Source organism: Suricata suricatta, chromosome 11 (genome assembly GCF_006229205.1).
Source record: "Suricata suricatta isolate VVHF042 chromosome 11, meerkat_22Aug2017_6uvM2_HiC, whole genome shotgun sequence".
Lineage (NCBI taxonomy): Eukaryota > Metazoa > Chordata > Mammalia > Carnivora > Herpestidae > Suricata > Suricata suricatta.
The window spans coordinates 40,304,853-40,324,934 of record NC_043710.1 but is presented as its reverse complement, the minus strand read 5'-3'; the positions used below and the strand labels follow the sequence as shown (position 1 = coordinate 40,324,934).

Here is a 20,082-nt window from a genome sequence, read left to right as displayed (position 1 = left end):
TGTGACTGAGGTCAGGACTTTTACAGGCCCACCCTCTGCCTATTGGGAAACCCTAACCAGCCTGGGGAAGGGCTGCATGGTTCTAACTGTGGCGAAGAAAACAAAGTCCCTGGCACGTGTATTCGACATCAAGCATCAATGCCACCTGGGGATTATAGGACAGTGCTCTAGCTACCTTAATGTGATGGGCTTGACTAGAATTACGGAATGGCTTCAGATAAAGGAGGATCCACCAGGAGACAAGAAGGCCAGCCAAACTGGGCCTGGAGGCGGCCTCTGGGTGCAATCCCAACAGCACGCTCACATCTGCATACAGATGTGTGTTCAGACTGCGAACCCAAGCACTCACTGTTCCATCTCCTGCCGGTATCTTTCATTCTCCTCTGCTGCCTTCTGGGCAATTTCCTTTTTTCTTCTGAAACACAAATTCAGATTGTTATGTTGGAGGCTATGCAAGAGAAGTTCTCTCTTCCCTGTAGCTAATTCCTAATTTGAGAAAGGTTTAAAATCTTTCTTACAGGTTCCCTTCCAAGGATGCCTGGACCAGATTTGAATGCTGGGGAAGTGGGTCCAAGAAAATCTGGGCCCGGTGCTCTTGTTTGGTTTTGCCTGGCACTGCTGAGCAGAAATTCTGTGCAGCCAGGGATGGGAGGCAGATCAATGCAGGCCACACTCTGTGTGTCCTTCAAACACTTAGATAAAGTGACTGATGGTAGGCAGGGCCTGGCGGGTGTGAGGTCCTCTGGGAGGAGGGCCCCAGGCAACATGTAGCCAGGGCTGCTGGCCAAGGCCAGGACAATGGGCAGAGGTACCACCAGAGCTGATTCTCCAGGCTACTTCTGTGGTGGGGAAGAGGGAAAGATCCTGTGCACCTTCCTCTCCAAGATTCTTTTTACACTCCTAGGATGTATCTGGATTTGGATTTTGACAGTAGCTTTTTATTTGTGAAACGTTCACTACACTTGTTTTCTCAGTCTGTCATCTCCACCAACCCTGGGATGGGTGAGCTTTACTACCACAGACAGGAGTGAGTCCCAGCTTGGCCCATGTGACTTTGTTCACAAGTGACCTCACCTCCCTGAGTTAAGACCTCTCAGTCTCCTCACCTGAAAACTGGGACAATACCATCTCTCTTCCAGAGCTATTGTGGGAATTAGATTAAGTAAACCAAAAACATGGTTCTGATTCAAGGCCGGCCACATGACTGATACTCAACAAACGTTAGCCACTGCTGGTAGCATCCTCATTTTCCCTACTTCTGGGTTCTGGAAGTCAAGAGCTCTCCTCAGCTAGAAGGGAAGAGCCTGGTGGTCTGGAGGCTGGATGGAGATGGGTACACTGAGCACCACTGAACTCAGCTGGTCTGAGGAGGGGCCCCAGCGGGGGCAGGATGAAGCTGGCCCAGGACACGGTGGCAGGGAGAGGGAGGGGCACCCTGGCTGGCCACACTCACTGTCGCTCCATCTCCTGCTGCTCCTGGAGGATCTTGTTGGACTCCATCGCCAGCCGCTTCTGCATGAGAAGCTCCTGCCGCTGCAGCTCGCGCTGCCGTGCCTCCTCCAGCCGCTCCCGGTCTGTCAGGAACAGCTCTCGGCCCTCAGGGGAGTGAAATGAGACCCCTTGCTCAGTCTCCTGGGGAATCTGGGCATCACTGCCACAGCCCTGGGGACCGAGATGCAGCTTGTCTTCTTATCTCCATGGCCCCCTGTGTCAGGCACTGCGGCTCCTGCTGTCTCTGAGCAAGCTTCTCCTTGCTAGGCAGAGATCTCTCCCTCTGCTCTGTCAGAGCTTCAGGAAAGGAGGCCCTTGGCCCTTCCCAGGAGTGTGTGCCAGAGATCAGGGGTTTGAAGGGTTGGGGCTGGAAGTCAGGGGTGACAGGGGCCCTACCAGGTCATTCTGGACTTACAGCTCCAGCTACAATGGAGATGGTCAGGCTGCGGCTACTCTTCAGCACGTTGACGGCCTGGGGGGACAGACAGACCTTGTCTGAAGCCTGACAGACCAGAGCAGTCGAGGCCTCTAGAGAGCACAGAAGGGCTCAGACCCCATGGCAGGGCTAGGGAGGGCGCAGGAAGTGAAGGGCAGACATGATTATGGCCTGCAGGTGAAGATCCCGCATCTCACCTCCTTGTGGTCCAGGTTGGAGAAGTCGATGCCGTTGACTTCAACAATCTGGTCCCCTGTCTGGCGGAGAAATGGAGAGGGTTCAGTGTGTGTCTCCACTATCTGTAAACCCACTCAGCTGCAGAAAGGGCTTCCCCTGGGGGTCGGGGTCCGATGCTGGGTCTTCCAGTGGCTGCACCTCAACTCTTCCTCATGAATACAGCAGTTAGAAAGCTCTGATGGTATCCTCTCAGGGTGCCTATGCTTCATATTTCTTTTATCAGCTGTCAAATATTATGCCATTAGAGGTTCATTCCTTTGGACTGATTTATGATATTTGCTTTAAAAACTCAGTTTTTACACATAGGAGCCTTGGGTTTCTCATATGGCAGAGGCTTTGTTGAGCCATAATAATATTTTGTGTAATAGCTAGCATTCATCAATCCCTTACTGTGTGCCAGCCACAGTTGGAAGCATATGTATTAATTCATTTAATCCACACAATGACCCTAGAAGGAAGGCTATTGCCTCCAATTTATAAAAGAGGAAACTGAAGCACAGAAAAAGGAACTTGTACAAAGTAGAGATTAAGAGTTCTGGGGGCACCTGGGTGGCTCAGTTGGTTAAAGCATCTGACTCTTGATTTCGGCTCCAGTCATGGTCGTCTGAGCCCCACATCAGGCTCTCTTCTGACAGCATGAAGCCTGCTTGGGATTCTCTGTCCCCCTATCTCTCTCTGCCACACCCACACTTGTGTGTACACGCTCGAGCTCTCTCTCTCTCAAAAATAAATAAACTTAAAAAAAAAAAAAGAGAATTCTGGCTCTGGCACCAGACCACCTAGGTTTGAATCCCAGCCCTATCACACTAGGTAGGTGATCTTAGAAAAATCACACACTTTCTCCAGGTCTCAGTTTCTGCGTCTACAAAATGACAGTACCTAATTCTCGGAGTTCTTACACATTTTAAAGGGCTTGGAACAATGTCCTACCCAGTAAACACTCAATGAATGTCAATTCTTTATTATTACTACATCCCCAAGGTCAGGAGCAAAGATTCTCAGAGCCAGAGAAGACTGTACAAAGGTCACACGTAAAGCCTTCCCTCAGGCCTTGGGGGTGGGGGGAGGAATCAGCCGCCAGCGGCTGCTGGGAGAGGGCTGTGTGGGAAGGTCTGCACCTCCATCACTGTGTGATGACCGGGGTCAACGTCTGACCCTGCACCTCCCCTGGGGCTGTCCCAGCGTCGTCACTCACCTCCAGCCCCACCTCGGCAGACAGGGAACCAGGCTTCACGTTGCTGATAAAGATGCCGGGTTTCTGGATGGGACCACTGGAAATGCTGGGGGGAGGGGGGATAGGAAATGCAGGTGAGGCTCTGCTCACGCCCTGCAGCACTGCTGGTTCTCAACATCCTGATCCCTCTGCCTGCGTGCCGGTACTCCAGCCCCCCAGGAGCCAGGTAGCCCACGAGGTGGCTCAGTGCCCGCGGGGCTCCGTCGTTTACCTGTCCAGCCTCATTTCCCTAAGACAAGCGCCCAGAAAACTGTTTGTAATTTCCTGCTACCCAGCCCCTCACCCAATATATGGCATATGCTGTTTCATCTCTTTCTAGCACTTTCCTATCCATTCCTTCAGAGTCAGACGTTATCTCCTCTCCAAGGTTTTTGGCAAACTCCTTATTCTATCCCAAGCCTACACTAGCTGCTCTCTCCTCAGTGCTCCTAAGACCCCTAGGCCAAGGATGCATTTGTGCAGTTATTTTCCCCTCCCGCATCTGTGGCAGACATCACGAACTGATCATAGCACTCTTCCACCGACCCTAGATACAGCCTTGGAGTTCTTTTCACAACACAGCTCGCCCTTGAACAGCAGCGTCTGAACTGCATGGGTCCACGTTTATGTGGATTTCCTGAAGTTCAGCCCTGGAAACGCAACTTCTCCTCCTTCGCATTTTCTTAACAGTTTCTTTCGCCTAGCTTACTTCGCCGTAAGCGTATAGTATACAGTAGAGAAAACACAAAATACGTGTTAAGCAACCATTTATGTTATCGGTAAGGCATCTGGTCAACAGTAGTTCCCTTTGAGGGGAGTCAAAAGAGGGTCATGTAGTCCTCAGGCAGCCATCACCAACTAAGTAGAAACAGCACAGGGCGGGAGACCTATCTGCCAACTCCGATCCAGAAAGCAGCTCTGTAAGAGTCCTCGCCACTCTCCACTCTAAGTATTTAATGGTTGGGAAGGAGGGACTTCTCATCCCCTACACTTGGCAGAATAGCGTTGAGTAAATGTGAATGAATGGGAACAACAGGAAAAACTTAAATAACAATAGCTAATGTTCACCACCTGCTTACTCCCTACCAGACACTAAGCTGGTACTTTACCTCTGTCGCCTCATATCTGCTCATGACAACTGGTTTTGTATCGTCTTCCCCAGTTTATAGAGGGGAAACTAGGCACAGAGCGGTTAAGTGATCGGTCCAGGGTTCTAGAGCTCACAGGTGGCAGAGCAGGGGCTGGAACCTAGATCTGTACCTGGAGCAGCTGTGCCTGTAAAAAGAACAGCCCTGGGACACCTGCGTGGCTCCGTCGGTTAAGCTCCAACTTCAGCTCAGGTCTTGTTCTTACAGTTTGTGGGTTTGTGTCCCACGTCGGGCTCTGTGCTGACAGCTCAGAGCCGGGAGCCTGTTTCAGATTCTGTGTCTCCTTCTTTGTCTGCCCCTCTCCCACTCCTACTCCGTCTATCTCCCTCAAAAATAAATAAACATTAAAAAAAAGGAAAAAAAAAGGAACAGCCTAGGTGGCCTGACGCCTGTTTGCAATTCCCTGGCTGTCACTTAAGGAAACCCACAAGGTAGTAAATGACAAGGGAACTGTAAAGAGATGGCCAGCTGGACAGGCTCTTTTTGCAGTGATTCAAGGGCCGACCAATGGAACATGGTTCTGCCTTTGGGCCTCTGTCTTCTCATCTACAAAATGGGCCTGTCAGCGCTGTCCCTCTGGCTGTATAGGGCTGTTGTGAAGCTCAGACAGGAAATCAGGCACTGAGAAGTGTCATCTCCTCAGAAGCAGCAGTGAGAAAGGGGAGAGGTGTTGGGGGTCTACTGGGGTCTACTGGCCAGGCGGGACTCGCCCCAGGGCATGACTGATACCCACCTGCAGCCAAGGCCCCGGGATCCCACCAGGCTGATGAAGACCTTCTTCTCCTTGTTGTCCCGACTGCCAGGGAAGCCCAGGCTGCTCCGCGCCCCCTGGAGGAAGGATGGGAGAAGGGTCACTGGATGTCCATGTGTGTGCTACGGGCTCTTGATTTCATAAAGCCCTTTAGAGCAAGCACTGCTGTCCTCACATAAGATTGCTCACCATTAGGTCCCTGGGGGGGTATGTCTGCCCCAGGGAGGCCTGGCTGAGGGCTCACCACCCTCAGGGATGTTCTGTATGCCCTGGGGGCCTGTCTAAAGCCCCTGAAAGCATGTCTCTGGGGCAAGCTCTCCCTTTGGGACCTGCTGTCCTCTCCTTGAAGACAACCCTGTCCAGACCCCATCACAGGTGGTCCTGGCCCTTACCTCAGATTCTGACACAAACTGATCCACATACTGCCATTTGAGGGGTTCATCAGGAGAGCTGGGGGGAAGGAAAAGTGAAAGGGCAGTCATTAGAGAGAGATGGCTGAGTAACCAGGCTCCAAATCCAGAGCTGCCCATCTGGACCCTCCAGCCACTGCTGGCCCAGGAGCAGTGCTGGTTTGGCAGAAGCCAGATCCCAACCCCAATCCCAGGACCCTGAGCCCACAGGGAAGAGTCTGTCTGCTGAGGAAGGTTCTGCTCACCTCTTCACGGGAATCAGGCCGATGTCTGTGGGAGAGAGGCATAGGGGTTAGGGTGGTCTCCCAGGAGCTAGGGGCCCCGCCCCACCCCTCCATCAGTGCCCCTGGTCCTCTGGCCTCTTACTCACGTCTCACTTTGATGGACACGGTCTTCTTGGTGCGGATGAGGTTGATGACCTCCTCGTGGGTGCAGGAGGAGATGGAATATCCATTGATCCGGACGATCTCATCCCCTACCTTGGCCACAGGCAGAGGGAATGAGCACATGGTTGAGGGGGCATCAGGCAGCTGGGCAGGTTTGCCACTAGATGCTCGGGGTCTGCTCTCCAGGAAAGGGGCGATGATGTGTCTTCTCTCAGAAGAAACCTCGGTATGCACCTTAGTATCTAGTTATAACTAACCCACTCTCCATCAGCTTGAGGGGTCCCAGCATAGTGACACTCCTAAGCAGTGTTTCTGACCCATTTTACAGATGGGGGAACCCACATGGAGGGGGTGTGAGAGGCACAGAGACGGGACTACGACTCAGGACTCTAGACCCTCACTCCAGTGTCCCTTTTCCCCACTGGGTCACCATCGGCTTCTTTAACCCATGCAACGGGCAACCTTCACCTGGATCCAGGCAGATCTTCCTTGGCTTCTGTCCCACCCCGCCGGCAGAGCAGGCTCTCCTGTCTTTGTTAATCACTGTGACACCATAGCTGAGTCAGGGTGGGGAACCTCCATGATTCCTGACCCACGTTCACATCACTGACACACACACAACTTCTTTCCTTCCACTCTATGGAAGCTCAATGAGCATTTTAACTCTGCCACAGACCTGACCTCTGAATTCCCACTCGGAGTGAGCAAAGAACAGTGAATAAACACAAAGCTCTGGCATCAGACGTCCTGGATTCAAACTTCTGCTTCCATTGTTTTTTTGTGTTTTTAAGTAGGCTTCATGCCCAGTGTGGAGCCCAGTGCAGGGCTCGAACTCACGACCTTGAAATCAACTCCTGAGCTGAGATCACGAGTGGGACACTTAACCAACTGAGCCACCCAGGTACCCCAACCCAACACTTCTTCTATTCTTGTTAGCTGCACAACCTTGGGCTAGTCTCTATTTCTCTCTCTCTTTTTAAATATTTTTATTAGTCAAAGAAAATCTTCATTTTTAAATTTAGCTTTCTGACTCTGTGCCTGTGCTCTCAACATTTTCACAATGATTCTCTGCTCATTAATAAGGAAAGCACACTTGATCCTGTCATGAACACTCGTGGCACACACAGAACAACCACAGGCCCTGCTGACATGTTTGTCCATTTAGACAACCTCGGAAGAACTGTAGGCGTCACAGCATGAGCTCCTTGAAGCTGGCCTGGACACATGCCACGTGCAGAGTCTGGTGGCTTCCCAACCTTCTTGGTCTAAAAGTAAATGATTCTACTGCCAGAGGTTTGGGGCAGCCTAGTTTCATGAGAGGCTGTTTTGTGGGACAGCCTACGATGGTATGTCAAATGCTAGACCATTCTGAATCCCTGTGAACCTTGTGCTCAGGAGAGGAGAAAGTCCTTTCTGAACCTCAGTTCCTCTCATCTGTAAAATGGGGAGAATCCCAGGCAGCTGAGAATTAAGTAAGCAGGTCCATGTAAAGCCAGCCAGCACCTGGCACACTGCTAGTAATCAATTAATGGTCACAATTGTTATCATTAGTTGGGCCTGAGCCCTAAATATTCCTGCCCTGTTCTCAGGACTTTGGGACTCATTCAGTTGGGAGAGACAGGGGCTCGCAGCCTGCAGGGCCATCCTTGGATATAGATCTGTGGTGAGCTCATCCGCTGCTAGACAGTGCTGTGGGCCCCTCCAAGCACCTTGGCTCTGCGGGTCAGTCCTGAAGCTCCTCACTTAACTGTGGGGCTGGGGGCCCTGGGCAGCTCAGTCAGTTAAGCATTCAACTTCAGCTCAGGCCATGATCTCACAGTCCATGGGTTTGAGGCCTGCGTCGGGCTCTGCACTGACAGCTCAGAGCCTGGAGCCTGCTTCAGATTCTGTGTCTCCCTCTCTCTGCCCCTCCCCTGTTTGTGCTCTGTCTCTGTCCCTCAAAAATGAATAAACATTAAAAAAAAAACCTGTGGGGACAGAAGGAGGCTCAGACATCACATGAAATTGAGGCCCAGGGAGGTGATGTTTTGTCTAGGGTCACACAGCCATTAGCTGTAAAACAGGGACTGGATCCTGGATGCCCCCCTCCAGCCTGAGGCCAGCACAGGTCAGGGGCCGCTTAACACACATGTGCTGTCCTTTGGGGGACTTGTTGGTACATGTGGGAGACACGGTTGACTCGGGGGTCTGGGAGCTGGGCAGGCACACAGTAGCCAACTCCCACCCTCTACAACGTCCCTACAGAATCACCTTCTCAATATTGCTCCCTGAATGCTTCCCTTCCACTTCTCAATACAGACCCCAATCTTCGAGCGGTCCTGACAAGAGTGGCAAAAGGCTCAAAAAGGTGTCATAGGTAGGGGATCACTAAAGAACTCTCTAGATTTCTGGGGGCATCTCCTGTAAGGAGGGCAGCTGGTCTAGTTCTTTGCACTCACTTTTTATAATGATTCTGTGTTTCTGTTAATCATATGAGGAAATGAGGCTCAGAGAAGTAAAGTGATTTGCTCACAGTCACCTGGTTGGTAAAAAGTGTCGCTGGGATTTGAAGTCAGGTCTCCCACACAGACAAGTGTTTCCCAGGCATCTGGAAGCAGAGAGGAAGGGCACCTGGCCAAGCCTGGCTGCAATTCCCTGCATCCTGTCCTCTCTGGATTCTTGCCAACTGTCACAGGTGACCTCAAGTCCCATAGGAAAGGCAGAGATTACTCTGTCCATACAACTAAGGCACACAGAGTCATTCTCTAGCCCTGGACTCCACAGCACGTTGTAGAGGGCAGAGGACATAGGTTCAGAGAAACACATTTGGAAAAAAATCTAAAATATGGGGTGCACGGGTGGCTCAATGAGTTAAGCATCTGACTCTTGGTTTCAGCTCAGGTCATGATCTCACAGTTCATGAGTTCAAGCCCTGCATTGGGCTCTGTGCTGACAGCACGGAGCCTGCTTGGGATTCTCTCTCTCTCCCTTTCTCTCTCTCTCTGCTCTTCCCCTGTTTACTCTCTTTCTCTCTCAAAATAAATAAGTAAACTTAAAAAAATACATTAAAATATGTCCAATAGATGGACAAGAATGGAGAGATGGGAGTGCCAGGGCTGAGTCTCATTAACAGGTCCAAATTCCCCACCTGGGCCCAGCCTCACAGGTCAAATCAGCAGGGCCTTCAGTCCAGCCAGTCTGGACATGCCCCTCCCCTGCCTTCCAGAAACTTCTCCTGTCCTCAGATCTCAGGTAGGAGATCTTCCCAGAAACATGAACCAAGACAGATGAATGGATGTGGACATTTTCCCCAAGCTTCTCTGAGTCAGGCTCCCTCTCTTGTCCCTAAAGGGAACCTGCTTAGGACCCCATTCAGAATGATTCCCACACAGCCCCCGGCTCAGGCTGCAATATCAGCTTTCCTCTCTTTCCCACTGCAGCGTGGAGCCCTGCAAAGGACCCTTTGTGCAAGGGCCACAACGAAATGACGATCTGAGGGACGGCAGCACAAAGGACAGATGAGCCCATTAGCCCAAGAAAGAGAAGACAATTCATAAGCCTGAGAAACAGGTGGGGAGGTAAAACTCTGAGTTTCATTAAAATGCCCTGATGTCCCCAATCATGGAAGCATTGTTGAGAAATGCTCGCCCTGGAAAAGAAGAGGGCCTCGGTCGATGCCAAGAGAGGAGCTCATTATGTTTTTTCTCTGGCTGTGTTTCTGGGCTGGAAAATGTGCCCCACAGGAGGGGAGTAATGAAGAGGCTGAAATTTCAGCCGCCACTGGCGAGCCGTGAGACAGGGATTTAGAACAAAGCACTGTCTGTCAGCTCCCACTTTCCACCTCCCTCTCCGTGGGGCCTTGTACCAGAAGCCTCAGAGCCCCCTGAAGCCCTGTCTTGGCTGCCTGATAACAAACAAACGTGCTGGCAGCCTTGGGAGGCGGTGGGAGGGCCTCTTCTATGTGGACGCACAAAAACACAGTTCTGCACTCCAGCAGGAGTGAGACCTGGAGGTCAGCTCATCTCTGCTCAGACCCTCAGGTCACTGAGGTGTGGGACCCCGAGGGAAGGCACCTGGGGTGCTGAAGCGAGATCCCCGGGCTTGGGAGACATGAGACTGGGTTCAAATCCTGACTCTGCCACTTACTATCTGTGACTCTTTATATCATAACAACCTGATGAGGGAGGGAGTATTATTATTATCCCCATTTTACAGATGACAAAACTGAGGCATGGGGTTAAGTAATTTCATCATATTCCCATAGCTAATGAAGAGCAAAGCCACAGTCTGGCTTTCTAGGGTTTAGGCTCTTAAGCACCATACTACACTGGGATTTCCTTTTCCCTTCCAGGAAAAGGCTACACATCTGAAGCTTCAGGTGTTACAACATAACTCTGCTCCTCCTCTGGGAAGTGGGGAGGGTGGTGAAATGCAGTGTCCAGGTTCCTAACTTGACTGAAGAAAACTGGCAATTGCCTGCAGCCTGATATCTACAGGCCTGAGGAAAATCTGTCAGGATGCATCAGCCCAAAGGAGACTTTCCTCCCCCAAAGTCTCAGAAAGGTGAGGTGACCATGTTGTGGGGTGAGGGGGAGACAGGAAGCCTGAGGCCCTGACCTTCCACCCCCCTGGACTCTGCTTGCTCACCTGGAGCCCGACACTGTCTGCCTGACCCCCTTTGATGAGGTGGGAGATGAAGAGCCCGCAACCGAACTCGAGGCCCCCACGAACGCTGAGGCCGAGGCCTTCGGGGTGCAGACGGTCCAGACGCACCTCCTTCAGCTTCCTGCCATGGGGGAGGTCAGTGAAGGCTCAGCGCTGGCCCGACCGCCAGCGCTGCCCCATCCACCAGTGAGTGACCCAGTCCTTCCCAGGTGACCTCTCCCACTCCAGCCTCTGTCCCGGCAGCTCCTTCCGCACCTGGAACGCCGGGGGGTCAGCTGGTCGTATTCCACCTGGTGCTTCAGCGGGATCAGGGGCCTGATGGCGTCAAACAGCGGCAGGCGGCTAGGCTCATTGATGACCAGCTTCAGGTCTCCCACAAGCACGGCCACATCCATGGTTCTGTGGAGACACGGGGACACCTGGAGCCTTGCCCATGGCCTGGGTGACATCTAAGAGTTCCAAGAGGAGGCAGTCCCAGGCTGGGTGGCCACCCACTGGGCCCAGGCCTTGGAAATGGGGAGAGCACTCGGGAAAATCCCGGAGCCCCTCACTCTGGGCCAGCTGCCTCAGAAGAGCTTCGTTCTTTCACATTACATGTCACAAGGAAAGTGGTGAGGTAGGGGGTTGTTAACCCATTCTACAGATGAACTCTAAGCCGGGATTCAAACTCAGCTCTGCCTAATTCTGAAGCCCAGGATCTTCCGAGCCAGAAAGCTTCATGTGAGATGCTGTAGGCCCCTCTCGAACTCTACTTCTGATCCACAGCTAAGCTCTGCAAGGTCTGCCCTCACGTTATCTCTCACGTGACCCCACTTCATACCGTTCAGATCCTCAGCATCTCTGGCCTGCTCTTCTCCAGCTGTTAGCTGACCTGCTCACTCTCCTCTAGTATTTCCTAAATATAAGTCACTCCCCTTCTCAAAACCCTTCAATGGCCCCCCACTGCCCAGAGCAAACCATCCATGCTCCTTGGCCTCCACGGCCTGTCTCCATGGACTTGCTCCAGGATTGTAGCTGTTTATGGCCTCTGTGTGCCCTGGGTTCTACTCCCCCGGATTACTTATCACTTCCCTGTGCTTTCATGCCTCTGTACCTGTGCTCATAGTGACCCCTCATCCTAGAATGTCCTTCTCTGATATTTCCACCTATGAAAATCCTTCTTATCTTTCAAAACCTAGCTCAAGGCATCTCAGTCCTGCTGTAATTAGAAGCAAATGCTCCTTTCTTCACACCCTTTTACTTCGCCTTATCAGTTATTCTGTGACTTATATTAGAGTTCTTTGTGGTTGTAGTGTCTGTATCCTCCCCTCACTGAGCCACGAGTTACTTGAAGAAAGAAAATAGATCTTTTCCATTTCCAGATTCTGCCTGGGGCCCAGCAAGAGGTAGGAGCTTACAAATGCAGGCTGAATGAATAAATAAGAGACATCTGACGGACAGCTAGGGGCAGCTGCCATTTCTTGTTTGATCTCAGCAATTACATTCTGTTGAACCTATCTGGCAACTTGGTAGCCTCCCCCATTGGATTATGAGCAAACTGAGGGCAGCGACCAGTCTGTCTTGTTCACTCATGTACCCTGAGCTTCTAGCACAAAGCCACGACAGAGTATTTGTGTAAATGTTTGCTAAGGCAAGTGAATGGCATGTCCATTTGATTCCCAGGAGCACTGAGCATCTGCCCCCTTCCCAGAGCTCCCAAGGATGGGAGGGGGGGTCCTTTTGTCTCAGAACCCATCCCAGGGCTCCCTCGAGACAGAGGTACCCAGGGTGGTCCACAGAAGCTGGACCCAGCACACTTACTGGTGATACATCCGCAGCACGTCATACAGATAGTCCTTCTCTGCATCATTTTCAATCAGAAAATCCACCTAGAAAACCCAAGGGCAGAATTATTGCCCCAGGCCCAGCACTCCCATAACAGACCTGAGGGAGGGGAAGACCACTGCCAAGGGCCTCCTCAGCATCTCCACAGGGCTGGGGCTGTGAGAGGAGGGTAGCCAGGGGCCAGGCTGGCCCCCTGATCATAACACATCAGACACATGCATATCACCGCAAAGTGGCTGCAAGAGTACCTCTGCACATCCAGATGCAGCCAGGCTGAACCTCATTCCCCAGGCAGGTGCACATTCATACACACACACGTGAACCTCCACCTGACTGAGATGCACCCTCACAGTAGCAATGTTACTGCTCACTCCCATGGCTATGTCACCAGAGTCCAGAGTGGCAATGCCAGTGTCAGATCCCTGGTCTGGAAGAAGCCCAGTGACTTACCTGATGGTGACTGTAATGCCGGATAACTGCTTTCAGAAAGGATTTGGGCCACTCGCTCAGATAGCACATCCCACCCACTGGACGCACCCTACCATTCTTCTGTGTCACCAATGCCAGGGGCAACTCTGCCCTGGCCTGGCCTGGCCTAGGCTAGGCTGGCCCTGACGTCTGTCCACTAGTCAGCCTCCTGGCTACTCCTTCACCTCTCCACGTCCCTTCAGTCCCTCACTCCCGCCCCACACACACCCCTGGGGAGAGTCAAGTTACATCATTTCAACTTTGCTGACGTCAATGGCTGGGACTCCAAGGTCAAGGTCAGGAGCTGTTACATTAGCACCTCATTCCCAGGGGAACTGGTGGGTAGAAGCCCCAGATTCCACTCCCTGGGCCAGTTCAGTGTGGATCTCTACCGGCTGGTATCCTTGACTCTCTCTTTAGCCCAAGACTGAGTAAGAGGGCTAGAACGGCCTCTAGCTGGGAGGCGGGTCAGGAGGCTCTGAGCTGTGCATGGTCAGGAGAGACTTGAGAAGAGGAGGCTCAGATTCCCCTTAAATGAAGGCAGAGTTCAGGTGGGAGGAGGCAGGACAGTCCATCTTGCACCAGTTTGTTACCTACTCTTTTGTGACGAGCTGGAACTGAACCAAGAGGCTGTGGCCGATGTGGCTGAGGAGTAATAGAAGGTGGTGACCCAGGGCTGAACTAAGAGGACAGAAAGAAGGCTCTAGACTAGAGCAACTGGAGTACATTCATCATTCAACAGACACCTCTGGGCACTGTGCACCTCTGCACGGCACCCACTGCATGCCAGGTGCTTTACACTGAACGCAGGGTATTAGGACAATGGCACAAAGTGCCCTAGAGCAGGAGCTCCTTGAATCTGGCCCTTGGACTGCTCCTTGTTCACTCATTCAGGCCATACTCTGTTTACCGACTGCCAACCATGTCTAGGAACTTTATGTGAATTCTCTTAACTTCCCAACAAACTTCTGACGTGCATGGATCATCCCCATTTGACAGATGAGAAAATACAGGCTCGAAGAAGGAGCACAGCTGAGACTCCAACTTATGCCAGTTGGCTCCAAAACCTTTGCTTTGTTTCTAACCACCACATAGTATCCACTTACCAGATATAACTTTTTGTATGTATTTGTCTGATAGATATTTACTGAGCACCTACTATGTGCAAGACACTGCGTCTTTTCTAATTAGATTTAAAAATCTTTTCCTGGGGCCCCTGGGTGGCTCAGTTGGTTGAGCGACCGGCTTCAGCTCAGGTCATGATCTTGCAGTTTGTAGGTTCGAGCCCTGCATCAGGCTCTGTGCTGACCACTAGCTCAGAGCCTGGAGCCTGCTTCAGATTCTGTGTCTTCTTTCTTTGACTCTCCCCTGCTCATGATGTCTCTCTCTCTCTCTCTCTCTCTCTCTCTCTCTCAAAAATAAATAAAACATTTAAAAAACTCTTTTCCTTTTCTTGGATCTCTCTTGATATGGGCACAGAAACCCTAAAGGAGGCCCCCATCTACAAATACTTTATCACATCAATCCCTCCTTTCCGGTCCACCTATCTCTGGGCTCCTCCATCCTGCATCAGCATTCTCTGGCTGATGCTCAACCAGCTCTTTGCTATCTGTCTGTATGGTAGGGGTAGAGGGGGTTCAGGTCCCTTGTCTAGAGCACTTGAGGCAAATTCTGGGTTTAGCTTTGGGCCCTTTCCAACCTTATCTCCCAGCATTCCTCCACAGACACTGGCCCTACAGGATAGCTGCACCAGGGAAGTAAACAACATTCAGCTCATGCAAATACAACTCCACGTGTGCATCCAGCCAAAGAGCGAGAAAGAGAGCAAGAACAGATTAAATAATGCGTGTTGTTCCACGCGATGAACATCTGCCCTTCTCAGGCTGTTGCGGGGATTAAATAAGCAAATATATACAAAGTATTTAGGACAGTGCCCAGGGCTCCAAAATCTTGAGGACTCTGAAACATGGGCTGCGTCTCTTCCTTTGTGTCTCCAGACTCACTCTGCAGCCTTCCCCACGCTGCCCTGTGTCCCAGGATGCTTTGCCTCAGCTCCCTGCTCTCTAACACCCAGCTGGTGGTGAGAGGGCCTGAGGAGAGAGAAGATGGGGTTCTGACTCCCCAGCTCACACTCTGCTACATCCCCTTACAGGCGGCTCTGAGCTTCAGTCAGTAGCCATGGCTCTCCCCTTCCTTTGCCCCTTCAGAAGCACCTGGCTTCCTGCTGCTGCCCCCAGGCCCTGTGACCACCCCTTGTGGGTTCATTCGTCCAGGTCTACCCTTCATAAAGCTCTCTTTCGTTTCCCATTTGGGAAACCCATGGGATGAGCCATGTGTTTCTTGCTCAACTCTGGCTGGTGTGAAACATGGGTTCTTGGCGGTGGCAATATCAGCAGCATTTTCTCTCTGTGAGCCTTCCTCCATCTTTAAGATGCCTCAAACATTCACTCTCCTTGGTCAAGCCTTTCCTCATGCCCCCTCACTCCCAACAAACCCCACGCTGTCATTCTGTGCACGTGACACCACTTTGTTCCCACCCCTGCCAGGGCACTCACCAAGCTGTGTTGTACATTCTCTCTTTACTCTCCTGTCTCCCCGCTAACCTGTGTGTGGCCCAGACACCGGCCTGGGGGGGCACATGCAGAGTGAGGTCAATGAGCCCCTTCCCCACCCGGCTCTGTGCTTCTCTGTGCTTCAGTTTTCTCATCTGTAAAATGGGGATAAAAGTATCTATTTCATAGGATTTCCTCCTTCTATAAGGAATTAATCATTGGTTTTTAATTTTTTATTTATTTTTTTTTAATTTTTTTAATGTTTTATTTATTTTTGATACAGAGGGATATAGAGCATGAGAGGGGGAGGGTCAGAGAGAGAAGGAGACACAGAACCAGAAGCAGGCTTCAGTCTCTGAGCTAGCTGTGAGCACAGAGCCTGATGCGGGGTTCGAACCCACAAATGTGATATCTGACCTGGGCCGAAGTTGGAGGCTCAACCGACTGAGCCACCCAGGCGCCCCAATCATTGGTTTTTTATTATTCATTGAGTTAATAATCATTAAATACCTGGCATGGTGCCTGACAAATAGTAAGTGCTAAGTGTTTGTTGACTAAAACTAAGTAAATGAATACAGAATCTGTATTCTTGGCAGCTAGCAGGCGGTGGGCGCTCCATAAATGTTGCTGGAATGAATGGATCCAGCCACACTTCTTCCCAGGCCTTCAGAGCATGCATCTTGGGTAGTACTGGGTATATTTGATTCTTGTTTTATTATTCTTCATCTTTTCAAGACACTTGTGTCTTGCTGGCTAGTCAGTGGCATTTGTTCTTTTAGTTTTTTTAAGTTTATTTATTTATTTTGAGAGAAAGAGAGAGAGATAGAGAACAAGCAAGGGAGGGGCAGAGAGAAGAGACAGAATCCCAAGCAGGCTCCCCACCACTAGCGCAGAGCCGAGAGAGAGGCTCAAACTCATATTCCATGACATCATGGCCTGAACCGAGATCAAGAGTCAGACGCTTAACCGACTGCACCATCTAGCGATGCTAGTCGGTGGCTTGGCACATCTGATCATGCCTTCCTTCCCCTGCTTCTCCTACCTCATTTGCTGTTCCTTCTCCTCTTCCTCTCTTCTAAAGGTTAGGGAGCCCTGGCTCTGCCCTGGGTCTACTCTTCCTCTTCACTGTGTCCCTAAGTGACCTCATCAGTTTTGGGGGTTGAACTACCATTTATTCCTCAAGGACTCACTCAGACTTACCTCCAGCATAGATCTGTCCCCCCATTTTCAGATTCCCACAGCCACTGGCCTTCTTTGTCACCTCTCTACTTAATAATGACAGGCACCTCAAACTTAAAACATTCAAAATGGAACACTTGGTTTCCACCCCATCCCATCTTGTCCCCACCAACCTGCTCCTCCCAAAATGTAGACTCCCCCTTGATGCTTCTCAATACTCTGAGATCAAAACCTGAAGTCCTGGCCCCGGTCTATGGGCCCTGGCCCCACTCTAATCCATCACCCATTACTCTTCAATCTGTAATTCCTCTCAGAAACACCACCATCCCTGCTGTTCCTAAAGGCCTCAGGGCCTTTGTATTTTACTGTTTTCTCTTCTTGGAATATTCTTCCAAGTTCTTCCATTCTTGCTCCTTCCCTCATTTCTTTCTAGATGTCTGTTCAGATATCACCTCTTCAGAGAGGCCTTCCTGACTACCACCTGGTTGCTCTCTACCCTCTCATCCTAGTTTATTTTTTCATAGCATGTATCACTACTTTGCATTATATGATACTTGTATTGGTTTACTTGGTAACTGTCTGTCTTCCCCACTAGAGTGTACTAAGGACCAGGGACTTTGTTTTATTATTCAATGGTTAGAGTAATGTTGGGCATATATTAAGAACTCAGTCAATGTTTATTGCATGAATGCATGAATGATTCGCAAAACCCTGGAAGACAGGGGGCCTTTCTGACCTTCTTCCTCCTGCCCCCAGGCGCCTGGCCTTGGGCAGGGTACACTACAGATACATGAATGATTACTGTACAGGCAATAAAAACTTTTTGAGCAAATGAGTAACCAAATTCCTCCAACGAACAGGCACAGGCGCAGTGAGCAGAAGGGCAACCTTCTTTCGAAAATCTGGTTCTCCAGGCACGAGCCTTACTTAGTCTCTGATGCTCCCCTCCCCTCTCCTTGGTATCCTGGTCCAAGGCAGTGAGTGGGAAGGGCATGCAAGCCAGCTGATGTCCTGGGGAAACTGCACAAGGCCAGAGAAACAGACTCTACTCAACAGCTTGGAGCCTGCTGGCTCACCCAACAGGATGCTCCGCAGGTATCTGCAGGTGGCCATGGACCAAATGGTTACTACAGGTCCAGAGGAGCCAGTACTTGAATTCCTATGTAATCCTAACTGTCCAGTGTGGTAAGCAGTATGAACCTCATCTCATAGCTGAGGAAACTAGAGCTCAGAGAGATTAAGTGGCTTGCCCAAGGTCTCACTGACAGTGAGTGACAGGGTTGAGATTTGACCCCGGTTCTGCCCAACTTCAGAACATAGACAACAACAATGGACATTTGTTGAGGACTCACTAACTGTCGTGGTCTATTTAAACTCCCTACACCCGTGTAGATCTCATCCAATACTCACAAGAACCTTACTAGGTAAATATATTGTCATCCTCGTTTAACAAATCAAAGAACTGAAGCACAGAGAAGTTAATAGCTTGCTCAAGGCCACACAGCACTTTCCCTGACAATATACCACTTTCAGTGCTACTTCCAACAACCCAAGATTTCAATTACAAACCATTCCCAAGGTGTAAATTTGCACTACAGCACTAAGGAAGGGACTAGAAAGCAATCAACAGAAGCTGCAGATTTCACCCAGTATGGCTGTGTGCCCCGCTCTGTATCTTCTGCTGCTTTGTCCTCTCTCCCTAGTTCCTAGATGATCTCAACCTGGGAGTAGAAGGCAGCAGGGCACAAAGTCCAACCAGGGCCTCACCCACATGGCGCCAGTCCCGCCTGCACACACAGGGGCATTAATAGGTAATGACTCTTGTGATGAGGAAGAGCAGGGCAATGGAAACACAGAGGCCTGAAGTCCTTTGGAGCCTGCAGGCCCTAGTGAAGAGAAACAGGGGCTAAGTCCAGGGTCTAGTAAGAGACCAGGGACCCCATAGGTAATTCTTAAAAAAGAGGCAAAGACAGGACCCATAGGAAAAAGGTCCAAAAGGACCTGACGTTACTTTGTGCTCAGGGGCAGGAAACTGAAATTCAAGCCTGAGTCTGGCGGTGGGGATGAGAGGCTATGCTCCTTTGAAGTGGGTTGCCTGAAATCTACACTCACCAAATGTCCTCAGCGGCTGAAATTTCTCCCCCACGCGTCCCTGCACAACAGGATGCACTAGTGAACAGTTTCATGCTCCCCTTGCTAGTTGCCACCCCCAAACTCCTGCTGAATTTCCAGCTATCTCTCACCCTTAGCCCGATTTTTTTAGGAGACTTCTGCCAGTATGAGATTTCCCCTTTGTACTTCCACCAAACTTGATCCCAACACTCAGCACCCGGCCGTGGGCAATTATTGACATAGGTCCTGCCTCCCACCTGTGCAGCCAGCAATTTGAGGGCACAGATGAGGTCTGGCACAGAGTGAGTACTCCAAATATGTTTATTAACTGAATGATTGCCCCCTGGCCCTTAGCTCCTATGGCTTCCACATTGGCTGGCTCCTCTAGCTCCCTGGGCCTCTCTGTGTGGAGAGAGGGTTAAGCACCCTGACTTTGCCTACCTGAGCTCTCCTGCTTCAGGCCTGGGAAGAGGTCTGGCCTGATCTAAAGACACTGCCCCATTGGGCTCTGTGATGGTCTCAGGGCACAGAGTCATCTGTCCCTCAGGCAAAGCCTGTGGGTGGCTCCAGATACCCCTGGCCTCACCTTTGGGCTCTGAAGCATCCTAGGTCCTGGTGGGGAGGTCCACTGGGTTACCTCCAATGGTCCTCTCTGGCCTCAGGGCCGCAGCAGCTCCCACATAGCTCAGGAAACAGTTCTGGAAATGCCTGGGCAAAATCCAGCCCCTTTCAGTGAGGGCCTGAGAATCCTGAACCATCCCTGAGGTCCCTTACTGGGACACACCAGGGGAGATGTGGCTCTGTCTGAAGAGTCTGGCTGACTCTCCGTACCTCCTCCTTTCTTCCCACTGCCCCCTGGTCAGTGTTCATCCTTCAGCTGCTTCTCAGGCCCTAAGATATGCCCCAAAGTGGGGAAGAGGCTCCCTCAAGTGTTTCTAACTCATGTTTTGAGGTCAAAGGACAGAGAGATGAACAGCTTCCCTTCCCACCAATTCTCACCTCTCAGACACTGTCCCATAGGCTCCAACAGCCCTGAGCTTGGGGCACTAGGAGCTGCGGGATTTGCACACTATGGGGCATGTCGGAGAGGCATCCTGTCCTCAGGCCGAGGTGTAAGGAATTTCAACCCCGGAGAAGTTCCCACCCTTCTTCTCCCAGAAGGAGAATGGGCACTTTCTGCAGACCAGGTTATGAGTTCCCACACCTGGAGTCCTTGTGTCCCCTCTCTTAT

General features: G+C 51.1%; 1 protein-coding gene and 1 pseudogene across 3 annotated transcripts in view; both read right to left on the bottom strand.

Annotated features, from left to right (window-relative positions):
• Positions 1-20,082, bottom strand: part of USH1C (USH1 protein network component harmonin) — a 46,349-nt gene that overhangs the window by 25,974 nt on the left and 293 nt on the right. For all 3 annotated transcript variants that reach the window (XM_029956795.1, XM_029956796.1, XM_029956797.1), the window contains exons 2-13: positions 12,517-12,584; positions 10,972-11,115; positions 10,699-10,837; positions 6,057-6,165; positions 5,932-5,956; positions 5,669-5,726; positions 5,259-5,353; positions 3,360-3,444; positions 2,125-2,184; positions 1,907-1,963; positions 1,454-1,596; positions 350-415 (exon numbers count right to left, since the gene is read on the bottom strand). In XM_029956795.1, the coding sequence (XP_029812655.1) occupies positions 350-415; positions 1,454-1,596; positions 1,907-1,963; positions 2,125-2,184; positions 3,360-3,444; positions 5,259-5,353; positions 5,669-5,726; positions 5,932-5,956; positions 6,057-6,165; positions 10,699-10,837; positions 10,972-11,115; positions 12,517-12,584 (1,049 nt within the window). The remainder of the gene's footprint in view (positions 1-349; positions 416-1,453; positions 1,597-1,906; positions 1,964-2,124; positions 2,185-3,359; positions 3,445-5,258; positions 5,354-5,668; positions 5,727-5,931; positions 5,957-6,056; positions 6,166-10,698; positions 10,838-10,971; positions 11,116-12,516; positions 12,585-20,082) is intronic.
• On the bottom strand, positions 6,470-7,439 carry LOC115306616 (annotated as a pseudogene).